Source organism: Colletotrichum chrysophilum, assembly GCF_026319265.1.
Source record: "Colletotrichum chrysophilum strain AFK26 chromosome Unknown scaffold_313, whole genome shotgun sequence".
NCBI classification, from domain to species: domain Eukaryota; kingdom Fungi; phylum Ascomycota; class Sordariomycetes; order Glomerellales; family Glomerellaceae; genus Colletotrichum; species Colletotrichum chrysophilum.
In genome coordinates, this window is record NW_026517600.1 from 1 (window position 1) to 25,273 (window position 25,273).

Genomic DNA, 25,273 nt, shown 5'->3' on the forward strand with positions numbered 1-25,273 from the left:
TCTTCAGCAATCAACTTGTGATTATCACCACAGATACTTTCAGCTCACCTTCACTGCGAATTACTTGTTGAGTCTAAGACTGATCACCTTAGCCTCTGAAGACTTGATCTACTACAGCCTACGACCTACGACCTACGACCATGACCCCAGTGTACTGTTTAAACGTCAATCCCCAACTTCTGTTAGCAGACCCTACTGTCGGATAGCTGACCGTAACATATATATCACGTTGAGCCTACCGTCCTGAGAATTTACCAGTGAGACACGACCAGTCAGGCTTCAAAACACACGATGCCGTCACCTACAGATCTCAGACGTACTACGCACAAGCTACTCAGACTCCTCCCAAAACACGCAAGCCATGCCGGAAGCCCAAGTCCTCGCGCTGTTAACTTCACACACGATATGAGACCTCAAAGTACTATAGGCATAACGAGCGACTCGGTCTCTAAGTTTCCAGAAAACCCTTGTGTAAGGCCTAAAAAACATCTGCTGGTCGCGCGGCAAGAGATTTCCGTGGCGTTACACAAGAGTACAAAACGGAGCGCGCAGCAGCCACAGGCCGCTAGACTGTGTCCGTCCCCAGTCTACACGACTCAGGCTCTCTCCAGTTCCTGCGCGGTGTTGACCACTTCTGCTGTTGCACTGCCAGTGCACATAGCAGATTGTATGGTGCCGACGAGACGGGCAGAGCCACTCGACTGTCCAACACTGGACGAAATTGCTATGCTCAGAGACGAGGACGTTGTAGAGGAGGAAGACGAGCTTTGGTTTACTCTTATGCCGATGGTGGACCTTTTGAACAGCGAAGCTGATGGAGAAGCGAAGCGCATTCTACAAACTCACGGCTTTGACTGTCTGGCAGTTATCGGCATCTGTACTAGCAATAATAGTCTCAGTCTGCATAACCTATACGCGTATAGTGCTGTGCGTGACGAGACACTCGCCTTGGCGGACGATACTTTAGATAATATTAGAAAGTCTAGCGGTTGGGTAGCAGTCGATCGCGGGTTAAGACCGGATGGAGCGGAGTGGGGTATCGCCCGGGAGTTCCATCGCGGGTGTCGGATACAGCGACGAACGACGGGTGCGGCGCATTACGTGGGGATAATCGTGGTAGGAAGATATTTTTCTTTCAAAAAGACCAGGTATTTCAAGAGTATCGACTGGCTCGTGCTTTACGACGATGTTGAGACATTGTTAGAGTTTATCATCAATAAGCCATTACGCCTATAGTTGGAGCGTTTCGGCTGCAGTTGGTTCGACTAATAACGCTTTCACGTTTCTCGCTGGCTATTTATGCTGCTGTTCTCATCTTGAACTGAATTGTTATGACTCTATCTTCAACTTAACGTTACATGAATGCTGTTCCTAGAGATAGGGTTAGACCTTATGGTCTTTGGTCTTTGCATCTAAATCCAACCGACTGGCGCGGATGCGGTGCGATCGCAGGTGCTCTCCAATGACTTTATACTTATGTCAGTCTTCATAGTCTGTATGATTTGTACTTATCTACTCACTGTACGGACCGTGAGGTCCTAGAGGCATGTGATCCTGCAGAACATCTCGCAGACTGTCACCTTCCGGGGAGCAGAGCATCACCCGCGCCTCGCGGTACTGCTTTAGTCTTTGTATAAATAGTCCTTTAGCATTAGGTCTCAAATCAGTCCGGTTGTCGGACTCTATATCGGCCAACAGCTGACGGCTTCTGCCAGTGCATATGATTCTCATCGTGGGCTGCTTGTTGTATCTTGCGTAATTTAATCCCACGCACGTCACCCATGCCTCCAACATTTCCGGACTCTCGTTTACCCATGTCAAGGAAGAAGCAGGCTGTCTCTGTTTCAAGACCTTTCTCCATGCAAAGCACTGGTAAGCCTCGACTATGCCGCTGTCCGTTGTCAAAATATCAAGTGTTCTGTCTGTTCTTATGGCCGGGGCGATCGGCAATACAAATGGACCACGAATCTCTCTGGATTGAACGGGGCATGATGGGCTTAATACAATCAGAAGGGCCCTGTGACGAGTTCCGTCTTTCTTAGAAGTATAGCGCCGAATCCATGCCACGCGGGTTGGCGTACCGTCAATCTTGAAGTAGTACGACTCGCCCGCCCTGATGAGTTGCGTAAGGTTGATTTCGAGGACGACGAGGACGCTCTCTGAGGAGATGGACACCCTCATGACCTCTATAACATCGGTTTCTAGAGCCGAAGCTTGCCGCGTCATCTGCATTATGGACGTCGTGATGGCCCCAATTGAGACTACCACAATCATCACCCAGGTAATACGTAATATAACATGAAAAACCATCAGAAGACACGCGATGACGCTCAGAATCCAATGGACACTCGTCCAATGCAGGGAACCTGTATACGCCGGTCGCCGGGCGCAATAAAGCACGACTGTTGTGGCTACTCCTCGTAGCCTGGCATTGGACAGGTACGCCACGAAGAATATAATAATTCCTGCCTGGGAACAATGGTGTTAGCAAGCGATCCCTACCGCAAAACCTGTCGCCTTACTGTAAATCCCGTAGTCCATGTACCTAAGGTGCCGTCTGTTTTTGTGTATCAGTGATAGCTGTCTTCTAGTCCTGAATGACATCCAGTCGGGTCTGCATTACCTTGGGTCTTAGAGGCCGCAACGAGCGATGCTACCACATGAACAGCTACATCTAGAGTGACAAGCCATCCAAATAGAGCGTGTGCCCAGAACCATTGTTCTCTGCACTGCCGCATGGCGCGTGATAACATCAAGTTTTCCGGCATAGCGAGAAGACACAGAGGCAGCAGGCTGAGAAACGACACTTTACCTGCCTGTGAGGCAACTGTTTGTGCAGAAAGGCGTTGGTTTGACCATGGAAAGATGACTATGGCTGTATTCTCGATACAAATGATGCATGCGATCGCTAGACGCAGCAATCTTGGGGGATTAAAGCCGTTGTAATTATTATCATCTTTCAATAGAGTGGCTGTGAGTTTTCTGCTGATGAACTTCAGCCTAGAGCTGTCGAGCGAGGTGAGAAACTGTCTGTTAAAGATAAAGGTGCTTTCAAGCCTATAAGTGAAGGTATACAAACGGGTTGTTAGAGCCCAGAAAACTATGTTACAGATAACTATAATAATATATACTATCTCAACATCCATACATCATTATAAGCATAATGAAGAGCGCGTACTCTTTTATATATTTAAAGTTAAGCATTTATTATTAATTAATATGTCTGAGGAGCATTAAATAAGCAATTGTGCTTCGATACATAATACATAGTATATGAGAGCACTATATGTAATAAATGATATAATAGCTCTATTGTACCTAGTTGGATAGATGAGTAAATTAGAAAGGAATTATAAATGTTTTAGATTAGCTTATTATAGTAGTTTTAGTACTTTATATAGATATTTCTAGACCTATACTGCCTAGCTAACTAGCACAAACTTAAATCAAACCTTAATAATTTATATGAGTGCTAGCCATAACCTGTAATAGAGGATGTATGTCTAAAGCTTCTAGCGTTTATAGTAATCTTATGTTATAAGACTAAAGTGTTCGAAATATATGTTACGACCGCTACAGTTGGTCACTGTAGGATTGTAACTATATAGTGCAGAACAGGGGACAATGACAACGGATTTGTCATTATCGAAGCTTTTGCTTTGTGCCACAGTTGGTTGCCCTGACCCGCTCGTAACAATATAGTGGTTTAATCTTGTATATTTAGGCCCCAGTTACTGACAGCTGTCCTTGTATCTAGCATTATGGTTATGCCCAGATTGCTTTCAATCACGGACTTTATGACGTATTTAAATTTAAACAGTCTGGGGAAGTGCCTAGGTCAATCCCAGTCTGGCGGTCGATGCAGGAAGAGAATTTGCAGCGATCTTGAAAAGGCCAGCTTTGTGCACTTCGCAAGCGCTAAGCTTGACGACATCGTAGATGGAGCCCTTTGCAGGCTACATAAGTCTCAAACGGAAACCATAGTGTCCAGATGGCGACATCGACTTTTTCAAACTAGCGATGAGATTCATAATGCGCGGAAAAGAAGGGACATGCTTCAGCACACGATTCTCCGCAAACAGTATCTCCTGTCGGAACAGCGACAGAAGAGCAAGAAGTTGAGGCTGCAGCGTAGAATGCAGTTCAGCTTGCACAGCCACGAAAATCGCGGAATACCAACGAAAGCTACAACGGCAGAGGTATTCGTTAATGGACAGTAAAAGGTCCTTCAATTGATGCGGGCTTCCACAGAAGACGAGGAGAGCGGTGTGGGGTCCAATCACATCCTAGATTGAGCTATTGCTTTGAGCTATCTTACTTTATGTCATTAAGAGCGCCTTTCTTATGTTGAGTCATTAACTAAACCCTTCCTAAAGGTTACAGCCAAGCTACTATAGCTTATCAAAATGACCTAATTGTTTTATACGTAATTAAATAAGTAATATGTTTTACTGTAACTATATTGTGGACATTTGATTTAAGTAGCTAGGAAGAGTAGTCTATAGATACTTACGTGTTTAGCATGTTACGAGTCGACATTGGACAAATAGATAAGCAGCTATATATAAAGTCAGTTGAAGTCATTCTATTAATCTTAACGGCATTATATAGTGTGTCGTAATTAATGGTAACCGTTCCTTGATGTAGTGTTTTACCTAGCCGATCACAAGATATATAGATAATGCGCTAGAAACCTTAGAGAATAATCTTTAGGCGTTACGTTTCTCAGAAGCTGCCACGATGAACACGGCGCAAGTAAGCCAGCCCCCATCACCCACGAGTACATACTCAGATGAAACGTTGGCAGAACGGTCTCCCGCTGCATCTTGGTCTTCAAGCTACAGCGTCGCCTCCACGTTAGTGGAGGCCACCAATGCCACCGACGTCGGCAGAAGTGAAGGCCAAGAATACATACTGTCAGAAATTCTAAGACCCGCGTCGGCACCTCTGGCGGAAGACTCAGCACTCAGGATTGACCAACGTCTATCGGATGAGAATGTGCGGTCTCTTATGTCAGCCCGAAGTTTCGGGTCAGACGACACCGCAGTTAACTCGTTGGCGGGGTCGTGGTCTTCTCGTCGCAGCACGGCGACAATTGCGTCCACGGCGCAAGAGGATCTAGAGAATGCTATTATGAGTGGCGACGTGGTTCAAGTGGAAGCTCTCTGTCTGATGGGTGTCGCCTTGTCCAAAGACCGTCTTTTCCTTCTTTACGAGGCTTGTCTTAGAGGCCCACGTATAGTGAACGCATTAGCCCTTCATCCGGCACATGACTTTGCCGGGCGTATCGGCGGCCCCACAGGCGATCATGTCTTTCATATGGTCCTCAGAACACCCGCTATTGACTTCATGAATCTTTGGGCAGACGGTGCTAGTGCGGCCTTGTCAATAAAAGAGGCCGTCATCCGCCTGCTCCTTGAGAAGGACATCGACTTTACCTTACGAGACAGGCTAGGCGATACGATACTTCACACTGTCTGTGGCGATATAGGCACGCTTAACCTACAGAAAGAGACAGAGGGGTTCACTTTTCTCGAAAGATTTCTTGGGGAAAGTGATGGCGGGTACAGCGAGACTGTTGTGCAAACATGCCGGTCTATGATCAATCTTCAAAACTCCGGGAGAATCAAGGAGGATAGCACGCGCCAAAACTTTTGGCATACGCCCTTGGGCGTGGCCATTCTGTATAACAATCTCAAATGCGCCAGGCTGCTCTTAGAGCACGGCGCTGACCCACACATCACGGGTGAGTGGGGCGAGCCTCCGATCTACTTTGCGGTGCGCAACGACAGCACGGCCGCCGTCCGACTGCTCCTTGCGTACGGCGCAAGGCCGACTACTTCAACGCACAGTTTGCCATGCTCTGCGGCAATTTTTGAGATTATCGACGATGACCGCAGAGGTCATCATACGTTCAGAGAATAAATTACATTACGTCCCCCACACACTTCCCGGCGCCCCAATTTCGATGTCCTTGTCTATATTGACACGTACCAACTTCAACCAATATTCATGAATATAGTATTATCATGCCGAAACGATGCAACCTTTTCTGCCGATAGAGCTTCTAGACACGCTGGACTGCTATTCTTAAGTTCGCCTGCTAATTGGTAATACTTATTATTAAAGCTCTTGTGGACCTTCTGGAAAAGCAGGCGCTCTATATGCTTATTATTATCCAGTTTGTCGAATGGACTGAGCTGAACCTAAAGCTTCTCTCTTCTTAGTGGTTGCTTATATACCCGCCATACGTTTTTAACAATCAGTCAGGTCAACTATCTCTAGCACAAAGCAGAATCGGAAGCCCTAAATCAATGAGCACGGGACACAAGAACATCTAAACGAAAGTTTGAGGATAAAGATACAGATATAAAAAGCGACAGGACCATTAACGGACAGCCTACAAGCGGAGCAGAGGTAGAATAAGCAAAATACGTTGCTCATAAACATCAGATAACTAGCTGGACTACGTATTCATCAGCAAAGTCGGGCAAGAACGGCGAGGATTCAATCAGTTTCTAATACATCTAAACACAAAACTTTTGTTTTTGCACGATATCTTACTGTCATGTGGATGCATATTTATATGATTTGCTGGAATAAGAAAGTTTCACCTTATCCACCCCCAAATAAGCTATTAGGGTCTCTCTTTATCGTCTATATCTCAACACACTTCCATCAGAATTAAGAGATACTCAAGTTTAACATCGCTATAGATATCGCTTATATCTATCATCAAAGGGAGAGATAAACTGCAACATCATCCTCATATTATATCCTCGTATTTCCGCCGTTTCTCCACTGTTATCTCTCCAAAGCCGTGCAGTGTCGCCGATAATGGAATTATATCTGATACCCTCGGCCACTCACAGTAGCTCATCCGCTTTCTCCGAGACAGTCTCTTCCCCTAGTTCGAAGACGGTGTGGAGTGGTTCGAAAAGCCCGAAAACGGAATGACACTCTTTAAGATATCCTAATGACTGTAGCTCTTCATCTCCAAAACATCTCGGCTTATATTATAATAGGGCGTTATTGATTGGCGTCTGAGACGTCACATTCGAATGACAACTACCCTCTCCGTGGAAGTATAGACAAAGGATCAACAATTGGTGGACAACGTCGTGGGGAGGTGTCCTTTGGCCCTGAAGACATCTCGTCAGATCAACTGGCGGCATTCTGACCTCCAGTAAGGCTTTGGCCAGGTGCCAAGCATTGGCTGCAGCACTCGTGGCGGCCGCGGTCGAGCTCGAATCCAGGTAGTTCATCGCATGTACACTTAGCGTCGCAACAATGGGAGAGCGTAAAGCAGCCTCCCACGCGAGGCAGACGTCCGCACCGTCGTCAGCAAAGAGGTCGTAGTCGAGAGCTTCAATCAAAGCGGCTTCATACAGCCTGATTGTGTCTTCGAGACATCCGCTGGCGTCTTGGCTCACCAGACTAAATAGCGATTCGCTCACATCTTCGGTGGCCGATCGTTGCTCCATCAACTTAATCGATACAGATAGAGCAGCGCAAATTATGTGGTCCGATATAAAGACCCTCTTCTGCTCGAGAGTTCTCAAGTAACCTAAAGCGCGGACAAGGGATACTTGATTGTAATGAAAGGACTGTCTCGATAGCAAACCAAATAACCCGGTCGCACGGCAGCCGTGTAACCACATGACAAGGAACACAGACGATACGGCGTGATTTCACTGTTATTACCTGGGCTTCGCACCCTTTTATGCGACGGAGTACATTCTATGAGGCCTTTTAGGGCGGTGATTATCAATGTAAGCTATTCTCATAGGTTGTCGGATGAGAAACGGCTGACACCCCCCATCTATCAGCCGGATCTCTATGCCGATGTAAGCTATGAGTGATAATTCTAGGCTGAAGACTAGTACTACGAATCTTTCCACGTCGGATCACTGGAACATTTGTGGTTGCACTGGATCCGTTAATCACTTACCACACCTACCTATGACTATGGAAGCGGTCACGGGACTACAGAGTAGTCAATCGATTACGTCCTAAAAACTTTGAGCACTTTAGTCACCTCTATTAGAGACTTGACGTGTTATGAAACCATGGTATTTGTGTGTAGCCTGACCACCTTTGTTTTGCTCGCCAGAATCCAGCGTTCGAGAGAGGACCCCGAGTATTTAACATTACAAGTCCTCCATTGCCACGAGAAAATATCTGTCCCCCAACTCGCTTCATCAAGCAGAGACATGTCTCCTAAGCACTTGTGCGTCGTTTGCCATCTGCCGCGTTCGAAGTCCTTCCATGCAAAATACGCCGCACAGTCGGGCGACAAAACTTCTTTTGGGGTTTGTAGAAGATGCAAAGAAGGAAAGCCAGTTGTCATTCAGATACACCACCACCACCATCATTATCATAGCGCGTCCCAAGCCCATCACCACGATCACACAGAGCGGACGGTACACAGTGGCAATGTTTCCCCTGCGGTCGTCGAGCTGCCCGCGACTCAACAACCGCAGTATTCTTTCAACTATGAGTCTCCCCCTATTGTGGACATGAGCAATAAGCCGTCTGTGTCTGCTACTTATCTCCAATATAGATTCGCAAGTTGAGATAGGGAACCTCAGACTAGGTTGTATGTATCTCTTAATATAAGCCTATACTTCAACTTTTGACGTTGGTCTCCCCATCTGTATCCTCGCTGAGCGACGTGCGACGACAAGGTAAGGTTCGATCCAGACTGTAACGCGGTATAAAGAAGCTGAGCAGAAGTCCAAAGCCAGCAACAACGGCAAAGACGGTATGCACACTCTTGAATGCAAACGCGTAGGCCCTTAAGATAGAGTCCTTATGGGCGCCACTCGGTAGACTGCGCAGTGTGGCAACGTACTGTTCGGCATGGTGCGCTACCGCAGACTGCTCTTCCGGTAGTTTTATGGCCATAAAGTTCTGGAAACTGATGACCCAACATTTACCCCAATCGCCGTGCCGAGGGTCCGGGAAAAGAGGTACATCGCCGCCGACCCCCCGGCGCTCTCTTCTGGGGTGCTGACACCAGAGACGAATGTTTGCGCGTTCAGTACAAACCCGTGGCCGACCCCCCCAACCATAAGCGTGCATACCCAGAAGACAACAGAAGTGCCGACGCCCCACATGATAAGCAGGACAGACGTAACCGTCGTCAGCATCCATCCGACCCAGATCGCCCATCGGTAGCTATTCAGCCGACTGATCATAACGCCAGACACAATAGACCCTGGAATGAGAAGGACGGAGACCGGTAGCATGGCCACTCCGGAGGTCGTTGGGGTGTAACTTAGGACAGAGAGGAAATAGAACGGCACGTAGTATAGTTGGCCGTACAACTATGTGAGATAATTGTGTTAGTAGATAACGGCCAAATCATTTTTGTAATGTCAGGGATGTACAATCAAACCTTGCAGAAAGCCCAGAATGTAGACAAGTACCGAGTTCACACTAGTGAATATGGTTTTCTTCAAGAAGGGATGACTTGCGTATCGGGCCTCGTAGATGATCGTCGCAGCCAGTCCGACGACACCCAGCGTAATTGGCGCAACAGTCTGGGCGCTTCCCCACGCAAATTGCACGCCACCCCACGAGATGCCGACGAGTAGAGAAACCCAGGACGCCGTGAAAAGAAAGCCCCCCAGCCAGTCGATGTGTGTGATTGCAACAGTCTCGACCGGTTTTTTCAGTTGGCAGAATAGACTGAAGAAGGCAAGACAGTAAGCGCAGATCGGCAGGTTGAGATGAAAAACCCAACGCCACGTCGTGTGTTCAGCTACGGCGCCGCCGATGATTGGCCCGGATATCGACCCGATCGCCCAGGCCCCTTGGCTAGTTGATGTGAGCGATTGTTAGCAATAGGGCAACAGAACATGATAACGACAGTATCTAACGGCAATGGTATGGTGGACCTTGCATAATCCCATAGAACTTGAATCGCAGACGTAAGGGCACGATGTCGGTAAAGATGACGAGACAGAGAACGTACATCCCACCAGCGCCGACACCTTGCACCACGCGCCCTGCAATCATCAAGGCGATCTCAGACGTGAAGCAGCACATCAAAGTGCCCGCAGTGAACAAGCCAATGCACGGGATGAGGACTTCACGGCGTCCAAAGACGTTGCTGACAGACTCGATGAACGGCATGACGACTGCGCACGAGATCAGGTACGCCGTGCCGACCCAGAAAGCCTGCGTCGATGTTCCACCAATATCCTGGATGATGGCCTCGTTGTTCTGTTAGTCTGTTACGCAAGTCATAGCGCCAGCATTGAGCGCCATTGACTCACCGAGAGCGAAGTGACGATGATGTTGGCGTCCAGGGCGATGACCAGGGACATGATCGACAACGAGACAACGATGGCGATCTTCCGGGAAGACATGGTCCAATGCGGCGGAACGTCGGATTGAATCTCTGCTAATGCAGCCATGCTTGCGAGTGGATGAGTGTAGAGTAATAGTGCAAGAAGCGGTGTGGTTTGAAAGGACGCTTCGAATTGGTCTGCCCTAGGCGGTTAATAGGCGTAGCAGGATGTCTTTTAATGACTCGAAGCGCTCCACTGCAAACTGAAGACTGACAGTGGACTTCTATCTGGGAAGATACAATAGCCGTTGGTTGAAATGTTAAGTGGCTACATTGCTGGGCTGATACAGAAAACAACACGCGCATAACAACGCGACCGTATCATAGCTGTTTTCTAACTCATCGTTAGCTTTTTCTGTGACACCCCTGCTACAGGTCTCCAATACTATCCATGAGATCTGCGCTAGAGTTCTACAGCAGCTACAAACACAGCCTATTTGTTTATTTTTAGCATCACCACATTTGGGATATCGTGTTATTGCAAATGAACATACCTTCTTGGTGGCGCCGCTACTATGTGGAGTCTGGTTGTGTGACCCTATCAGTGGCTCGATGGGGCAGGCCATGTTGTTATGTTATGTTTGCGACGAACAGCAAGAATTCCCGTGCAACGATAAGCGGATAGAGCTGGATTGAGGTTGCAACGTTGTGATTGAGAAACATGGTCCGCCTCGAGGGCTGAGTGCCGATTTCGTTTTAGTTTTTGGGGCGCATGTTGGAGCCGATATAGCGTCAACCTTTTCCTTCATCAGGTCTATGTATATCAATCTGCAGTAAATCAGATGATTCAAGATATGCATGGCTTAATCATTACTACAAAGATAAGTGAAGCGGAGGTGGTCGGTGCATCATGCATACCGCGTTTGAAACGTAATGCACAGCCGATATATCCTGGGTCTGTCAATATGAGTACTATTGGGCACACAGTATCTTCCTCTTCTCTAAGAGAGTATGGGTCTCTTCAACCGGCTAAACCGCCAGACCGATCACGTAAAAGATGAATGTTGAAGCACAACAAACGCATCGATATGTAGCGTTAGAACAGTTATCACGCTCATGCGCTGTGACCGACAGATGTATGCTGCCTGCGAGCAGATTTTGGACCGCAGCACACATGCTGTTTTGTGGGCTTGCTACAACTTTCGATGTCATGATCAGGTCGTCGTTGATGTTGTAGGAAGAATGGATCTTCGAGACTCTACAAATAATATTAATGAGTCCTTTAAAGACAGCCCACTAAACAGCCGTTTAGTTTATTGCGTGGCATGCAGTTCTTGTGGCTCTTGCATCTACACACTATAAAAAGAGTAAAATAAAATGTATCAATAACACCTCGGACCCATGCTGGTACGCAGTAGAGTATGAAAATGAGCGGAATCTCTGCGCGAGCCATTAATAGAATCATTGAATGGCGTGGTGGAAATGGCTTTAGCCGCAAGGTGCTCAACCACCACGGTTGTTGAAAACTTTGCAGCGTGAGTTACGCTGAAATGACAACGACGAATAAAAGCCGATCGAGGTCGCAGTGAGGGTTCTGGCAAATGGATCCAGTAAGAACAATCTTCCCGATCACCTTATAGGGGGATGTTTGCTTTTTCTTAACGGGCAAAGAGACCATCCCGAACCAACAAAACGACTGAATCCTCCGACTGCAAGCACGTTATAACGACCACCGAGCTTCAGACGGTTATGTTGGCGAGCTAGTATGTCGTGGTTTCAATTGGTCTTGAACGGAAGATAGGCTTGTGTATGTACTGTACAGTATTCAAATTCAGCAATGCTGAATGACTATCTTGGGACAGCTCTTCCGCTAGGACTTAACTTTGAATTGCGCGACCACGTTCACCGGGTCAGCCCCTCCGTACAAGAGTAGCCAGATATACATAGATAGTAATAGTAAATACTTCGCAAAAAAATACGTAATATACATATTGGCTGCCTGTATTATGCCTTATTAATTGCGCATGAACAGGGAAAGATGTCGATATTTCGAGAAACTAGTACTAAAAAGACTGAGTCAACACCTCCGACCGTTGCGTTCCTTGCTACGTATGCTTAAATATAGCTGTGAACTTCAAACAACTGGTTCATTTTACCATTAATACCACTGTAAGAGCATAGGTAAGGTTAGGTTGAGCCTAAAAGTAAGCAGAAGCAGAAACAGACGCTGATAGCTGTCATAAGACATGCAAACTGGGGCTCTCTACAGATTTCCTCATGACTGAATACCTGAAACACCCCTGCACCATTCTGAAACCGAGTGACAGTGTTTTCAAATATAGCAGATTCCAGAGCAGGTATGAGGACTGCATTTGGTGTGGCAGTATGAACATTGTTCGTTCTGCTGACGGTCTATATCTATGTCGCTATTGGCGTCACGTTTTAGCTTTCTTCACACTTCACGCAGTTTTGAACATGACTCGAACCACAGCAGAACAGAGGCGACGCAATCGAGAAGCACAAGCAAAGCACCGCAAAAAGGTGAACGATGAAATGAAAAGGCTGAGGGAGAGAGTCACGGCGATGGAGAGGTTCGCCGAAGACGTCGCAGAAGCCGTACACTGCAACGACCTGCCGCAACTTATGCATCTTATCCGGAACATGAAAGGATCTTCAGTACAGACAAACGTAACAACAGGGCCGCTAGCACAAGAAAGCGAGACGCCAGCGTTGCCAAATCTGGAGCCACCTGTCGAGGTGTCGTTGGTGGGGCAGTCATTAGAGAATCCGTTCTCCGTCTTGGAGAGCGTACCATTTTCTGACTTCGACTTCACCATACCGACCTTTGACTATCCTCCTTTTCCACCAATGGGCTCACAGGACCTATTTGGAGGAGGCCAGTGTCCAATACTAGCTTGGGACTCATCAGCTGCCATTAACAGCGATATGCTGTTGCCTCAAGTTCCCCTTCTATCTCCACCTTGGACCTACCAAAATCTATTAGCTAGTTTATAAGTAGTGTTAAAACCTAATGAACTACGTTATTTGGGTAATAAAATCTTCCGGTATAGCATATTACGTAGTTATGCATAATTCAGTTCATTAGTTACGCATTTCTATAATAAGGCCGGTTAGTCAAGTCAAGCAACGCTGATTGCTGTCGATTGTCTATATAAGGCCTCATATGATACTTACATTAGCAAAAGATGATGCTCGCTTTTTTAATATTTGCCACCACGTTGCATGCACAGAGCGTTGTTCTAACCATCGTCAACAACTCTAGTGACCATACTATATGGCCCGCTATAGAGGGTTCTCCGTTATCGGAGCCCACTCTTAGCGATGGAGGCGTCGTCTCCGGCGATCCCCTACCGGAGGGCCTTGCCTTGTTAGCTAACTCAACATTCAAGGTTGCCCTACCTCAAACAAACTGGTCCGGTCGGCTCTGGGCCCGCCAGTACTGCTCTGCGGATGGAACAGGCTGTGTTCTTGGAGACTGCGGCAGTCGAAGCTGCTGGGGCCGGTCCTCAACGTTGACCACATTATTCGAGCTAACGGTCCTTAGTGACAAGATTTACTACGACATCAGCCTCGGTTTGTATAATGCACAACCTCTTTAGCTAAGGATTATATGTTGATAAAACTTAGTTGACGGATATACCTGCGGCATCACAGTTAAGCCGGACGACGACGCATGCGAGCCTATTACCTGTGTGGCTCCGCCTCATCTTGGGATGGAAGATCACCGGAATCGCACGGTATGCCCCCAATCCAATCTGATTACTGACGTGCAGACAGGTAGCGCTCCCATTGGCTGTAAGTCTGACTGTGCAGTGTATGAAACCGACGAATACTGTTGCAGGGGCGAGTTTGACGCCAGCCGTTGTAGAGCAAGCAACCCGTGGTTCAAGAAGACGTGTCCAACGGCGTACAGCTTTGCGTATGATGACAGAGATGCCACATTCACGTGCGGCTTGCGCAATATGACCATTTATTTTGACTGTGGAGATTCTGTGCCTCAATAATGAGCACATGAAATCGGTAGATGTACCGACAGCACACTGAGACAGTTATAGATACTGTGACCTAGGAGGAACGCATGTTCTTTCACCGGACATTGTGGTGTGTCAATGTCTTTTTTTCTAGACGGAACAATGATACATCTTTTTGATACACAGCCTGCTGATATCGCCTATGGCTGTTGGTCTATCTGGACATGCCTCCAACGTAGCTTATTATTTTCTTCACGACACACTCCTACTGCATTCTGCGTGCTTGACTCCAGATTCTCACAATTGCCTCGAGGTCATTTGAGGCTATCATCCCGTCCGTCTGCGGCTGTCCAAAGAAATCTAGTAAATCGCCAGCGGCGACGACGGCATCATCTACTGACACACGGTTGTGGGGGTGGGGCGGATTGAAAAACCTCCCGGATCCGAAGTCGTCATTGTTACATGGTTCCTCTTGTGCGCGCTCCGAAGGATCCTGGCCCCATTCCCATCCGTCCCGTTCTCCATCATCAATATCTTCTATATACACGTTTTCTCGACGGCCACTTGCAGAACGTCTGCATTCCTTGGTAGGTCTTTTCGTCGGCGTTTCTTTGGGCAACGCCCGAAATCTGAAGTCTCGATTGGCAAGTCGACTTGACCTGTTGGTCCAGGCAGGGTTTGACGCAGGCGTTGATGCGCCATCACGTGGAACGCGCGCAGTCGATATGGTAGACTGGTACTGACCATCCTGAAAAGGCTCAAAAGTTACCTGGTCATGTTTGCCTGTGCCATAACTATTGAGTAACGCTGGGTCGACTAGCTGGTCAATTGGAATGCGGTTTATGTGGTTGTGAAGGAGGTCGTCGCCAGTCAAGTCCAGTCCCGTTATGTCGAACGCTTGGGACATTTCCCCGTTATGGAAGAAATCCTCCTGTTGGTCGCTGTCGTGCTGACTTGGGAAACCATGTGGCTTAGATGCAAAAAGGTAGGAATGCTGTGGAGGACTAACTGAATTTGTCGGCCATTGCGCAGGCGATCTGTCCCCGAAGGAGGGAACTAGGGATTGATCGTCTATTGGGAAGTCGTCCATAGCGCTTGAATATCTTTGCTGGTCTCCCAATTACGCCAGTCGACTGACGGCAACTATATTATATATGCGCCGCATAACTGCAATACATCGACTGCGACGCTGGAGAACCCGGACTTCCTGGAACACCAATTGCTTCCTGGATCGGCTTTGCATTCCATCGATCAATTTCGTATTGGAGCTTGGTGCGCAACGGAATGGGCAACACCAAGCTCGTTGGTTATGTCCGGCGCATGGGTGGTGATATCACGAACCACTGCGTCGGGAATTGGTGACCGGGGGCGAGCAAGCAGGTGGCGGGCTCGTCGTGAGCGCCGATGGCCAAGCGTAGCGAAGGGGAAATGGCCATCCATATAGCAAGTCAAGACTTGTGGATGGTGACAGTATTGGCGAACCAGTTTTTCAATTTTTAGCGAAGATGACATTGCCAGGCGTGAAGCGTCTTGTAACTGATCTCAAGCCGTCCGCGGCGTCAGCTAAACCTCTCACGTGATTTCGACCATCTGCACGGCGTGGCGTTCAATTTATGTGATCGCCTGGCCATCAACTATAATAGTCTCGAGATAGCTGCGTCGTTTGCGTGCTCGTCCTGTCGAGTGGGGAGTTGCACGGGGATTCCATGCCTCGTTTAGCAGCTTTTGATGTGGTCCAGGATCATCGCTCATGACTCGTTGTTTGTTGCCATTGACGATACCAGTAGGTCGGCCAAGTCCCAAGAGCTCAGTCTTAATGGAGACTTGCTAGGCGGGATGAAAACTGCTGTTTGGGCAAGGAGAAGATCGGTCGCGGGCGCTGAATGAGGGAGGGCACCACCCGCCCGTCAGCGCGCAAGTCCGATGCAACAATGTCCGCGGCTGCGGCGGCCGTCGCGGCACCGTCAACCCGGACCAACCACGGACACACCCCGGAAGATGCCGACTCCGGCCGCTTGGCTCAAGGGCTTTCAACTGTCATCAAGCTCCTGGAGCCATCGGTAAGAATGCTATCAACTGACTTCCGCATCGCCAATAGTTTGCCCATGTTGTGATATATCAGCCTCAACCTGTGGATGATTCAGACGATGGCTACATGACGAAATCTTATTTGCTTGAATCAGAGAAATTGCTGCTGTCTACAAGCAACAGCTGTAGGGTTACATCGCTCACGTGGCGCGATATTAACGCGGGTTGCTGTGAGTTAGCCGTCGCACGTTAGCCTTGGATGCGTGAGTAAACTCAAACTCGTCTTGTTGGTGCAGGGGCTTTGAAATGACCAGCCGTCTCAAAACTCCTGCACCGATTCCACCACAGCGCTGACGTCAATGAACAATGTCTCAGACGCGGGCGTAGCTTGTAGACGTGTGGAAAAGCTGCTCAGTCTTCTCGGCACTCAGCACGAGGGCAATGCGCCATATCCCGCGGCATCCGCAAGTCAATGCCTCTATAGCGAGCCACGCCAAACACCATGGCAATCAAGCGAAGAGACTTATGTTATGGTCGTGCACCGCGTGTCGGCTGATTAATGTTACTATGGCGTTGGTGCGGTCGGCTTGATGCGGCCGTCTCGGCGCAAAGGATGCAGGATGAATTGTCACTTACATTAACGTTTCTGCCCGCATCGAACGATGGCAGGGCTAGGCCCTGTTCCCTGTTAGTCCAGGCCCTCGTAGTTTCCATGGATAATCGTGGAAGCCGGCACCATCGGAAATGACAGTGGAGCAGCTGGAACGGGCGCTTAGAGACTGGCAAGGATCTTAGCGCCGCAGTTCCTTGGTCTGTGGTCAAGTTTGACGCCTGATCTAATCAGGTCGACCGTCGCTTGCGCCATTAGCCCCTACCCGGGGATGGTTTCCGGGGTGGTGTTATTCATTATTGAGCTCTTTCGTTCAGGTTTCGCTTCTGCGCGCTTCACCAATGATAGGGACAATCGAAACAAGGGATGACCTCCGGGCCATCAGGGGTCATTGCGCAGCCCCATCGCCTGTCGTCAATCTTGGCGTCTTCGGGTCTGATCATATCGCTCGCGCCGTTAGTTTCTTCCATCGGCACCCTGCCAATCCCACGTGTGCCCTGGTAAGAAAAGGACCAGCCAGAACCCTGCGTTATTTCGTCTGACAATCGCGAGGACCTTACACTCCAGTGAGCTCATTCAAGCTGCCAACTCAGTCGATGCGCTTCCTTGTTATGACTCCTGGAGAAATGTGCAAGGGCAGCATGCTTATGACGTTATTATCCGCCGGCCGCTCGCTGCAAATATGAGATGATTTCAATGCCAATGAGAGATCACAAGGATAGCTTTGCGGAATCACTAATTCGTCTAGCCATTAAACATCCCTACTCACCTACCTGGGCGGGCGTTAAATAGCGCGCCAATGGATAAAAGGGGGAGCACTGGACCAGGCACATCCTAACGTGATCAGGGACAAGGTAGGTTTGTCCACCACGTTGATAACAAACCCCCATCAGTCCCGTCACCGTCGTCGATTAAACTAAGCAGCGTAATGTATAGTAATAGCACGATATCTCGCAGTCAGTATAATGTTTTGAGAGACCTTATTTGATACCCGCCCATAAAGCATGACCAATGAGGAACGCCCCATAGATAGATAGATACTGGGCTTTGGGACCGCACCTTCATGTGCAAGATCACGGGAACTTATAGAGATCTCTCGGGAGACAGAAGAACTACAGCGAAGGTCACGTAAGGATAAGATGAAGGGTTAAATCCACATACCCAAGATACAACACCCGTTCAAGAGACAATCAACTTCATAAACATTCCTCAGACAGTTTAAGCTATCGTACAATGCGAATGCCTAGCTAGTCTTGTGACCGGTCGTTACAACCCTTGAAGACTTAGATCCACTCAGAACGACTCTACCACCTTCGATGCTGTTATACGCGTCATTTCTTAGCTTCTGTTAGCAGACCCTCCGGCTGGGTTAGCTGACCGTAACACCAGTTTGGGTTCTGGCTGGTATAAACATTCAGTTAAACTCACTGTTCATATGAATGAGAACTAACAAATAACCTTACATAGAGCCAATATAAGCCAGTCCTTTATTATCTAAAATTGTGGATGCTCTGGATCCTGCATACTCACGACTTTAAATATTTATCAGTTTCCGTCTTTGTAGTTTCTGAGCTTCGGACCAATCAACAACCACGTCGAAGATGCCTAAGCGAGCTGCTGGCGACCTTTCAAGCCCTGCAGATATACCCATGATAAAAAGACGGAAAACACATCTGTTCGGCATGAACCAGCTGCATGACGAGTATTCGGAAGATATCATCAAACACATGGAAGATATAGAGGCAAGTGCTGTCCCAATAGGAGCGAGTCGCTTCTGGCATGCTGACAAACACTAAGTCCGAAACGACGCCTGACACACGCTGTATTTCAGCCGATATAATGGAAATGAGACCAAACGTTATTCGATCCCTTATAAAGATTCACGACGAACTCACCTTGCTTCCTCAGACGCTATTTCTATCAGTTAATCTACTTGATCGATTTTGCTGCAAGCAAACTTTCTGCGGGCGGGTTTACTACGAGTTAGTTGGCTACGCTGCGCTTTGGATTGCTTCTAAATTCGTTGAAGAGAAGGACCGAATACCACCAGTCTACCGTATTTCTAATTATATTCCTCGAGGAATGTATCAAAATCACGGGCTATTTTTTCGGCTGGAAATCTATATGCTTAACGTATTAGAGTGGCGCGTTAATCATCCAACCCCGTGGTGCTTTATAGAACGTTTTTGTGTCTATGATGGTAATGAAGCTAAGATTAGGAAGTCTGCGGTTGACATCTGTATAGCTATGCTGCCTGACAGCGAATGTATGGATACTCAGCCGTCTGTTATGGCCCGTCATTGCATGTTACGTGTCTGTAGTGGCTCACTTGGCTAAACCAGTTCGCTTTAAGTATTTCTTTGGCTTGTCAGCCCAAACGACATAACAACAGCACTGGCCGGATAGATGATTCATTGGTATAAGCCTCAGCTTCATTATTGCCATCCGGGACTTTACAGTTTTCTTCAATATTAGCCAACTTAGCACCACACTATGATTGATCTCAGCACATCTCATCTTCCTAGTATTGTCCATTTTATCCCGGAAGAGCCAGGATTCAAGGTATGACAGCATAATGACCTGCTTTACCTTAAATTGCTTTGCAAGAATCTATGTGTAGTTAGTGGCAAACACATTATCTTAACTCAGACTGCTACAGTAAAAGGCGTAATGGGTTTCGCGGAATTTCATAGACGACATCTTTTATAGTGGTGGTGGCTCATGTGGCTTAGCAGCTCACCCCCATAGCCGGCAAGTACTCACTGCGCAGGCGTTAACAGAGCCAGAAAGAACCAGAGCCGGAATTGGACGCAGCAATTAATGATTACAGCCAGGAACGGCTTACTTGTTGACTGCGGGGTCCCTGCCTGACCAAGAATCGCTGGACGCCCATCCCTTCTGCCAGACTGGAGTCCCATCGCGCTTCCTTCTCTCTTCTCAATCGGAGACGGCGCCGGTTCGGTATCAGCTGTCATCATGGCGCCGCAACTGAATGCCTCACAGCGGTCCCTAATCAAGGGTCTGCTAACGCAAGGATTTGACAAAAAGCTAAGTGCCTCAAAAGCCTCATGCTCCGTACGGACCGTTCAAAACACGCGCCTCAGGAAAGACGATCGCTGCATCGCACGACAACGGGCTGACAGCCTGATCTCAGTCTTGGGAGCAGGGTGACGAGGCAATCAATCTCACACCGGCCCCGCATCTACTCAATTGTGAGTGGCAGGCGTTCCGCACCCTCTTCAACTTCGCACCGAACATCGCGCAACGCGCCAATGATAACATCGCCATGCCCTGCACCAACAAGCCGTCGCTGCACTGCTGCAGGCATACATATCATGGGATGTCTCAATTGGTTCTCGCGCTTCAGCCAAGAAGCATGGTCAGCATGTTGTTCGCCAATCAATCAGTAGAGCAGCCCCCGAGCACTCCGGTCCTATCTATCTGACTGCTGCCAGCCTGATCTTGGGTCCAACAAATAGAGGAGGACACCCGCCATGCCCCATCGACTTTCTTTTTACGAGCATCTTCGTGTCTTTGCTTCCCTATTCGAACATGTCTGATCTCCAATCCTACACTGTGGGCTGGATTTGTGCACTCCCCACGGAGTTGGCCGCTGCCCGCACCTTTCTCGATGAACACTATCCCGCCCCAAAAACGGTTCAACGGAATGATAATAACACTTATACACTCGGGAAAATGGGAGAGCACAACGTTGTTGTTGCTGTCATGCCTAAGAAAGAGTATGGAATCGCAGCTGCCGCTATAGTGGCGAGAGACCTGGCCCACAGCTTCCCTAATATCCGCATCGGATTGATGGTTGGCGTCGGAGGTGGTGCGCCAAGTCAGCGACACGACATACGTCTCGGCGATGTTGTTATCGGGACCCGTGACGCTGGAAAAGGTGGTGTCGTACAGTATGACTATGGCAAGGCGACACAAAACCAAGCGTTCGTTGAAACCGGGAACTTGAACCAACCACCACCAGTTTTGTCAAATGCAGTCGCCGGGCTCGAGGCTGAGTACATGATGCAGGGTCCTGAACTCGACTCCAAGGTGCAGGCGGCTTTGGCTAAATGGAAACGACTCCAAAAGACACACTCACGTCCAGCTGCAAGTACTGATCAACTTTATAAATCCGATTTCATACACCCTCTCGACTCTTCTACAGCTTGCTCTCAAGCATGTCACGCGAACACCGCCAACATGGTGTCTCGACACGATCGGCAAGAAAATGAGGACAACCCTGCCATTCACTACGGGTTGATTGGTTCCGCAAATAAGGTGATGAAGAATGCCGAAATACGAGACAAGCTTTCGGCGAAAAAGGGTATCTTGTGCTTTGAGATGGAAGCGGCCGGCCTGATGAACCACTTTCCGTGTTTGGTCATCCGTGGTATATGCGACTATGCCGACTCCCACAAGAACAAGGAATGGCAAGGGTTTGCAGCGATGGTACAGTAGCTGCAGCATACGCGAAGGATCTTTTGCTTCAAATTCCGCCAAACGGTGTCAACGCTGAGAAGCCTATTCTTGAGGTGCTCAGTTCCGGTGAGTAAAGTAAAACTTGGTACATCAAACTCTGTCTAATCTTGACTAATTCAACAAGATATGCGTCAGTTGAATCGGACGGCAAATGAAACAAAGATAGCAGTTGAAACCATGCATTCAGACCAAACGTAAGCAAGCCCCCCTCCTGCCTAGCAAAGCCATATTCTGACTGATTAAGGATTCGTCTTTGCGACATCCAACAGCGTGTACAGAGTCTAAAGCTTGGCGAAGCTGAGGATCTGTCTATCGCCCTCAATCCTCATTTCCTTGTGCCGTTCCCCTCCGATCCTGATTTTGTGGACCGATCCGACATCTGGACATGGATGGAAAGGCAGTATGCCGGACCCGAGAGCCGTTTTGCTCTTGTGGGTCTGGGCGGATTTGGGTATGTCACACTGGGTACTGTTCGAGACCTACACTTACACAGCAGCAGCAAGTCCCAGATGGCCATACGATTCGCTCACGAAGTCCACGCCACCTCACCCCAAACCAGCGTCTTCTGGGTTCACGGCAGCACGAAAGCGACATTCGAAGAGTCTTACCGCTCCATAGCTAATATCTTGGCACTGCCCCATCGCCACGACCCCGACGTCAATATCCTAGGGCTAGTCCGTGACTGGCTGCAGAGAGAGGATACAAGCCGGTGGCTAATGATTGTCGACAATGCAGATGACTTCAAGATGCTATTCTCGAATAATGGCAGTGGCAATGACGCCAAGATACCAACAGCTTCGTACCTGCCCAATAAGGATAACGGCAAGATCCTGTTTACGTCCCGCAGCTGGGACGCTGCGGAGAGGCTAATAGGTAACGGCAAGATGATCCATCAAGTCCCGACAATGGAGGAGGCGCAGGCGCTACTTCTTCTCCAAAAGAAACTAGGCCAAGGTGTCGACGAAACTGCCGCGCTGCGCTTGATTCACACCCTCGACTATATCCCGCTGGCTGTGAACCAAGCAGCAGCGTACATCTTCAAACGAAGTCCCCGGGTGACCGTCCAATCATATTTGGACGAATTCCAGAAGAGTGAAAAGCGGAAGGGCACTCTGCTTCGCAGTGATAGAGGCGATATCCGACGATATGAAGGCGTCTCTAATTCTGTTCTGGTAACGTGGCAGGTAACGTTTGAACAGATCAAACGGGAGCAGCCTCGGGCGGCCAATCTTCTTTCGCTCATGAGCTACTTCCACGCTCCAAATATTCCCGATTATATGTTGTACAACTACAACAGCAGTAGCATAGGTGCGGAGAGTGACGATGACCACAAGGAAACCAGTGACGAGGACTTTGAGGATGACCTGGATGTGCTCCGGGGCTACTCACTCGTTACCATGACAGCTATGCCAGGTTTCTCAGAGATGTACTCGCTAGTGCAATTTTGCACCAAAGTTTGGATCTTAGAACTTGGTTCTCCTAACCAATGGGAGACACTATTTCTTCAATCAACCTCACAACATTTTCCATCGGGCGTTTTTGAAACGTGGCAGCAGTGTCAAACGCTTATGCCCCATGTAGAGCCGCTATTGGACAAAGAGCCGTCGGAAGAATACGATCGGCTGCAATGGAGCAGGTTGCTGACGAATGTGTCTTGGTACTTGGTGATGCTTGGCAACTATTCCAGGGCGGAGATCTTAGTTCAAGACGCTATTAGAACCAGGAGGGAAATACAAGGGGAGGAGCATTCCTCGACGCTGGCCAGCATGGCTAACCTGGCGTCGACGTACTGGATGCAAGGCCGATGGAAAGAGGCCGAGGAGCTGTTTTTACGTGTAATGGAGACGGACTTGAGGGTGTTTAGAGAGGAGTATCCCTCGGCGCTGACGAGCATAGGAAACCTGGCGTCAATATACAGTAACCAAGGCCGGTGGAAGGAGGCCGAGAAGCTGCAAGTAAAGGAACTGAGTATTTCCACAACAGTACTTGGAGAGGAGCATCCCAACACGCTGACGAGCATGGCCAACCTGGCGTCGACGTACAGGGACCAAGGCCGATGGAAGGAGGCCGAGGAGCTGTTTTTAGGGGTAATGGAGACGAGCTTGAGGGTGCTTGGAGAGGAGCATCTGCACACGCTGACTAGCATGGGTAACCTAGCGTTAACGTACATGAACCAAGGCCGGTGGAAGGAGGCCGAGGAGCTGGGGGTGTGGGTGATGGAGACGTTCAAGAGGGTGCTTGGAGAGAATCATTCCGATACGCTAACGAGTATGGCCAACCTGGCGTCAACATACAGTAACCAAGGCCGGTGGAAGGAGGCCGAGGAGCTGGAGGTGCGGGTGATGGAGACGAGAAAGATGGTACTTGGAGAGGAGCATCCCGACACGCTGACGAGCATGCATAATCTTGCCTTTACTTGGAAAGACCAGGAACGATGGAAAGATGCAATTGAGCTTTCAAAGAGCTGTGTTCGCCTCAGGGGGAATGTCCTTGGTGTGGACCATCCAGACACGATATCTTCCGCATCAGCCCTGTCAGACTGGGAGCTAGATTTCGGGGAAACTAGCCGCAAGGTTCCATGATGCCCTCAGACATTATATGCTTCTACGTAGCTATAGTGAGTTTCAATGAATACGGCGCAACAGTCATGATGAAAGGTAACGACCTTTGCCATTGCAATTGATCATCCTGGGCGTATCGTGGAGGGATGCGCCGTTTTCTGTGTAAAGAATTCATTCCTAGAACTATCCATTATCCAAATTATCTTCTAAGTGCTTATAACTTCCCCGTCTTGGACTAACACCTGTTTATATATGATTTCAACCATCAGATTAAGCTTAGTTTAACGTCATAGACTGGGCTCTGAAGACTAAGTAATCAAGCGGTTATTGCGGTATGAATTGTTGGTTCTATAGGAACCATTAATGCCATTTTTGGTTGATGCGAAAAGAGGAGAAGAACGGAAAAGCGTCGAAAGGGGGAAAGGGCGGGCCCAACGGTTGTTGGATAGGTCCCTAATTGACGGCTTACTGGTAAGCCATTTCTGGCTGCGTTCTCTCGATTTCGTTTCGTTTCCCGTTTATTCCTGGTTGCGTCCAATTCTGGCTGTGTTCATTTCTGGTTCTGTTAACGCCTGCGCAGTGAGTACTTGCCGGCTACGAGGGCAAGCTGCTAAGCCACACAAGCTACGGCCCCACACCACCACTACTAAACATATTGTGTATGAAATTCCGCGAAACCCATTACGCCTTTTACGGCTACATCGGCGCAATGCGCCTGCGGGCAAGCTGCAGAAACGGTAGAGCACTTCCTCTTTCGCTGCACACAGTGGACGGCACAGCGGACTCGGATGCTTCAGCAGACAGAATCGCATAGAGGGAACCTGTCGTACTTTCTCGGAGGAAACAGCGCGTCCGATGCTGATGATTGGTCGCCATGCATAGACGTTGTCAAAGAGACGATCAAGTTTGCAATGAGTACGGAGAGGCTGGATGCCTGGATGCACAGATCAGCCAGCAGCGGAACAACACACAACTTACACCAACACACTAATCGACGACATCCCCCCACGCACCCTCGTGCCATCGACAGCAGGACTGGCTTCGGCCGCCGAACACTTTGGGAAACAACCTCTAGATGGCCTGTTACTAACACCACGAGCAACCGCAACATTGGCAAGGAGTCTTGAAGGCAATGCATATGGGGATAGACAGTACTCGTATGGTTTGTTTGTTTGTTTGTTTGTTTTGTATTTAACGCCTTAGCGGCAAGGGCGCAGCCGCCCTTGCGGCAGACCTCCCGAAGGGTATGTGGCGTGGAGGGCCGCAGGCTCTAGCTACATACTCTGCAGTACACGCCGCTTCC

The 25,273-nt window shown here is 48.7% G+C and overlaps 3 protein-coding genes across 3 annotated transcripts; 1 reads left to right on the forward strand and 2 right to left on the reverse strand.

Moving 5' to 3' along the window:
* Nucleotides 1-1,520: 1,520 nt before the first annotated feature.
* COL26b_014230 (uncharacterized protein) lies at nucleotides 1,521-2,232 on the reverse strand (the record flags this gene model as incomplete). Its single annotated transcript, XM_053186806.1, has 2 exons — nucleotides 1,521-1,643; nucleotides 2,082-2,232. Coding segments are annotated over 2 exons (274 nt in total), but the record flags the coding sequence as incomplete, so codon positions are not given.
* Nucleotides 2,233-9,879: 7,647 nt separating this feature from the next.
* On the reverse strand, nucleotides 9,880-10,424 carry COL26b_014231 (uncharacterized protein; the record flags this gene model as incomplete). The annotated part of the gene is made up of 2 exons (XM_053186807.1): nucleotides 9,880-10,230; nucleotides 10,284-10,424. 2 exons carry the CDS (start codon nucleotides 10,422-10,424, stop codon nucleotides 9,880-9,882), a joined length of 492 nt encoding a protein of 163 aa, XP_053029248.1.
* A 10,706-nt stretch (nucleotides 10,425-21,130) lies between these two features.
* COL26b_014232 (uncharacterized protein) lies at nucleotides 21,131-23,991 on the forward strand (the record flags this gene model as incomplete). The annotated part of the gene is made up of 4 exons (XM_053186808.1): nucleotides 21,131-21,379; nucleotides 21,688-21,860; nucleotides 21,903-22,863; nucleotides 22,966-23,991. 4 exons carry the CDS (start codon nucleotides 21,131-21,133, stop codon nucleotides 23,989-23,991), a joined length of 2,409 nt encoding a protein of 802 aa, XP_053029249.1.
* Nucleotides 23,992-25,273: the final 1,282 nt, after the last annotated feature.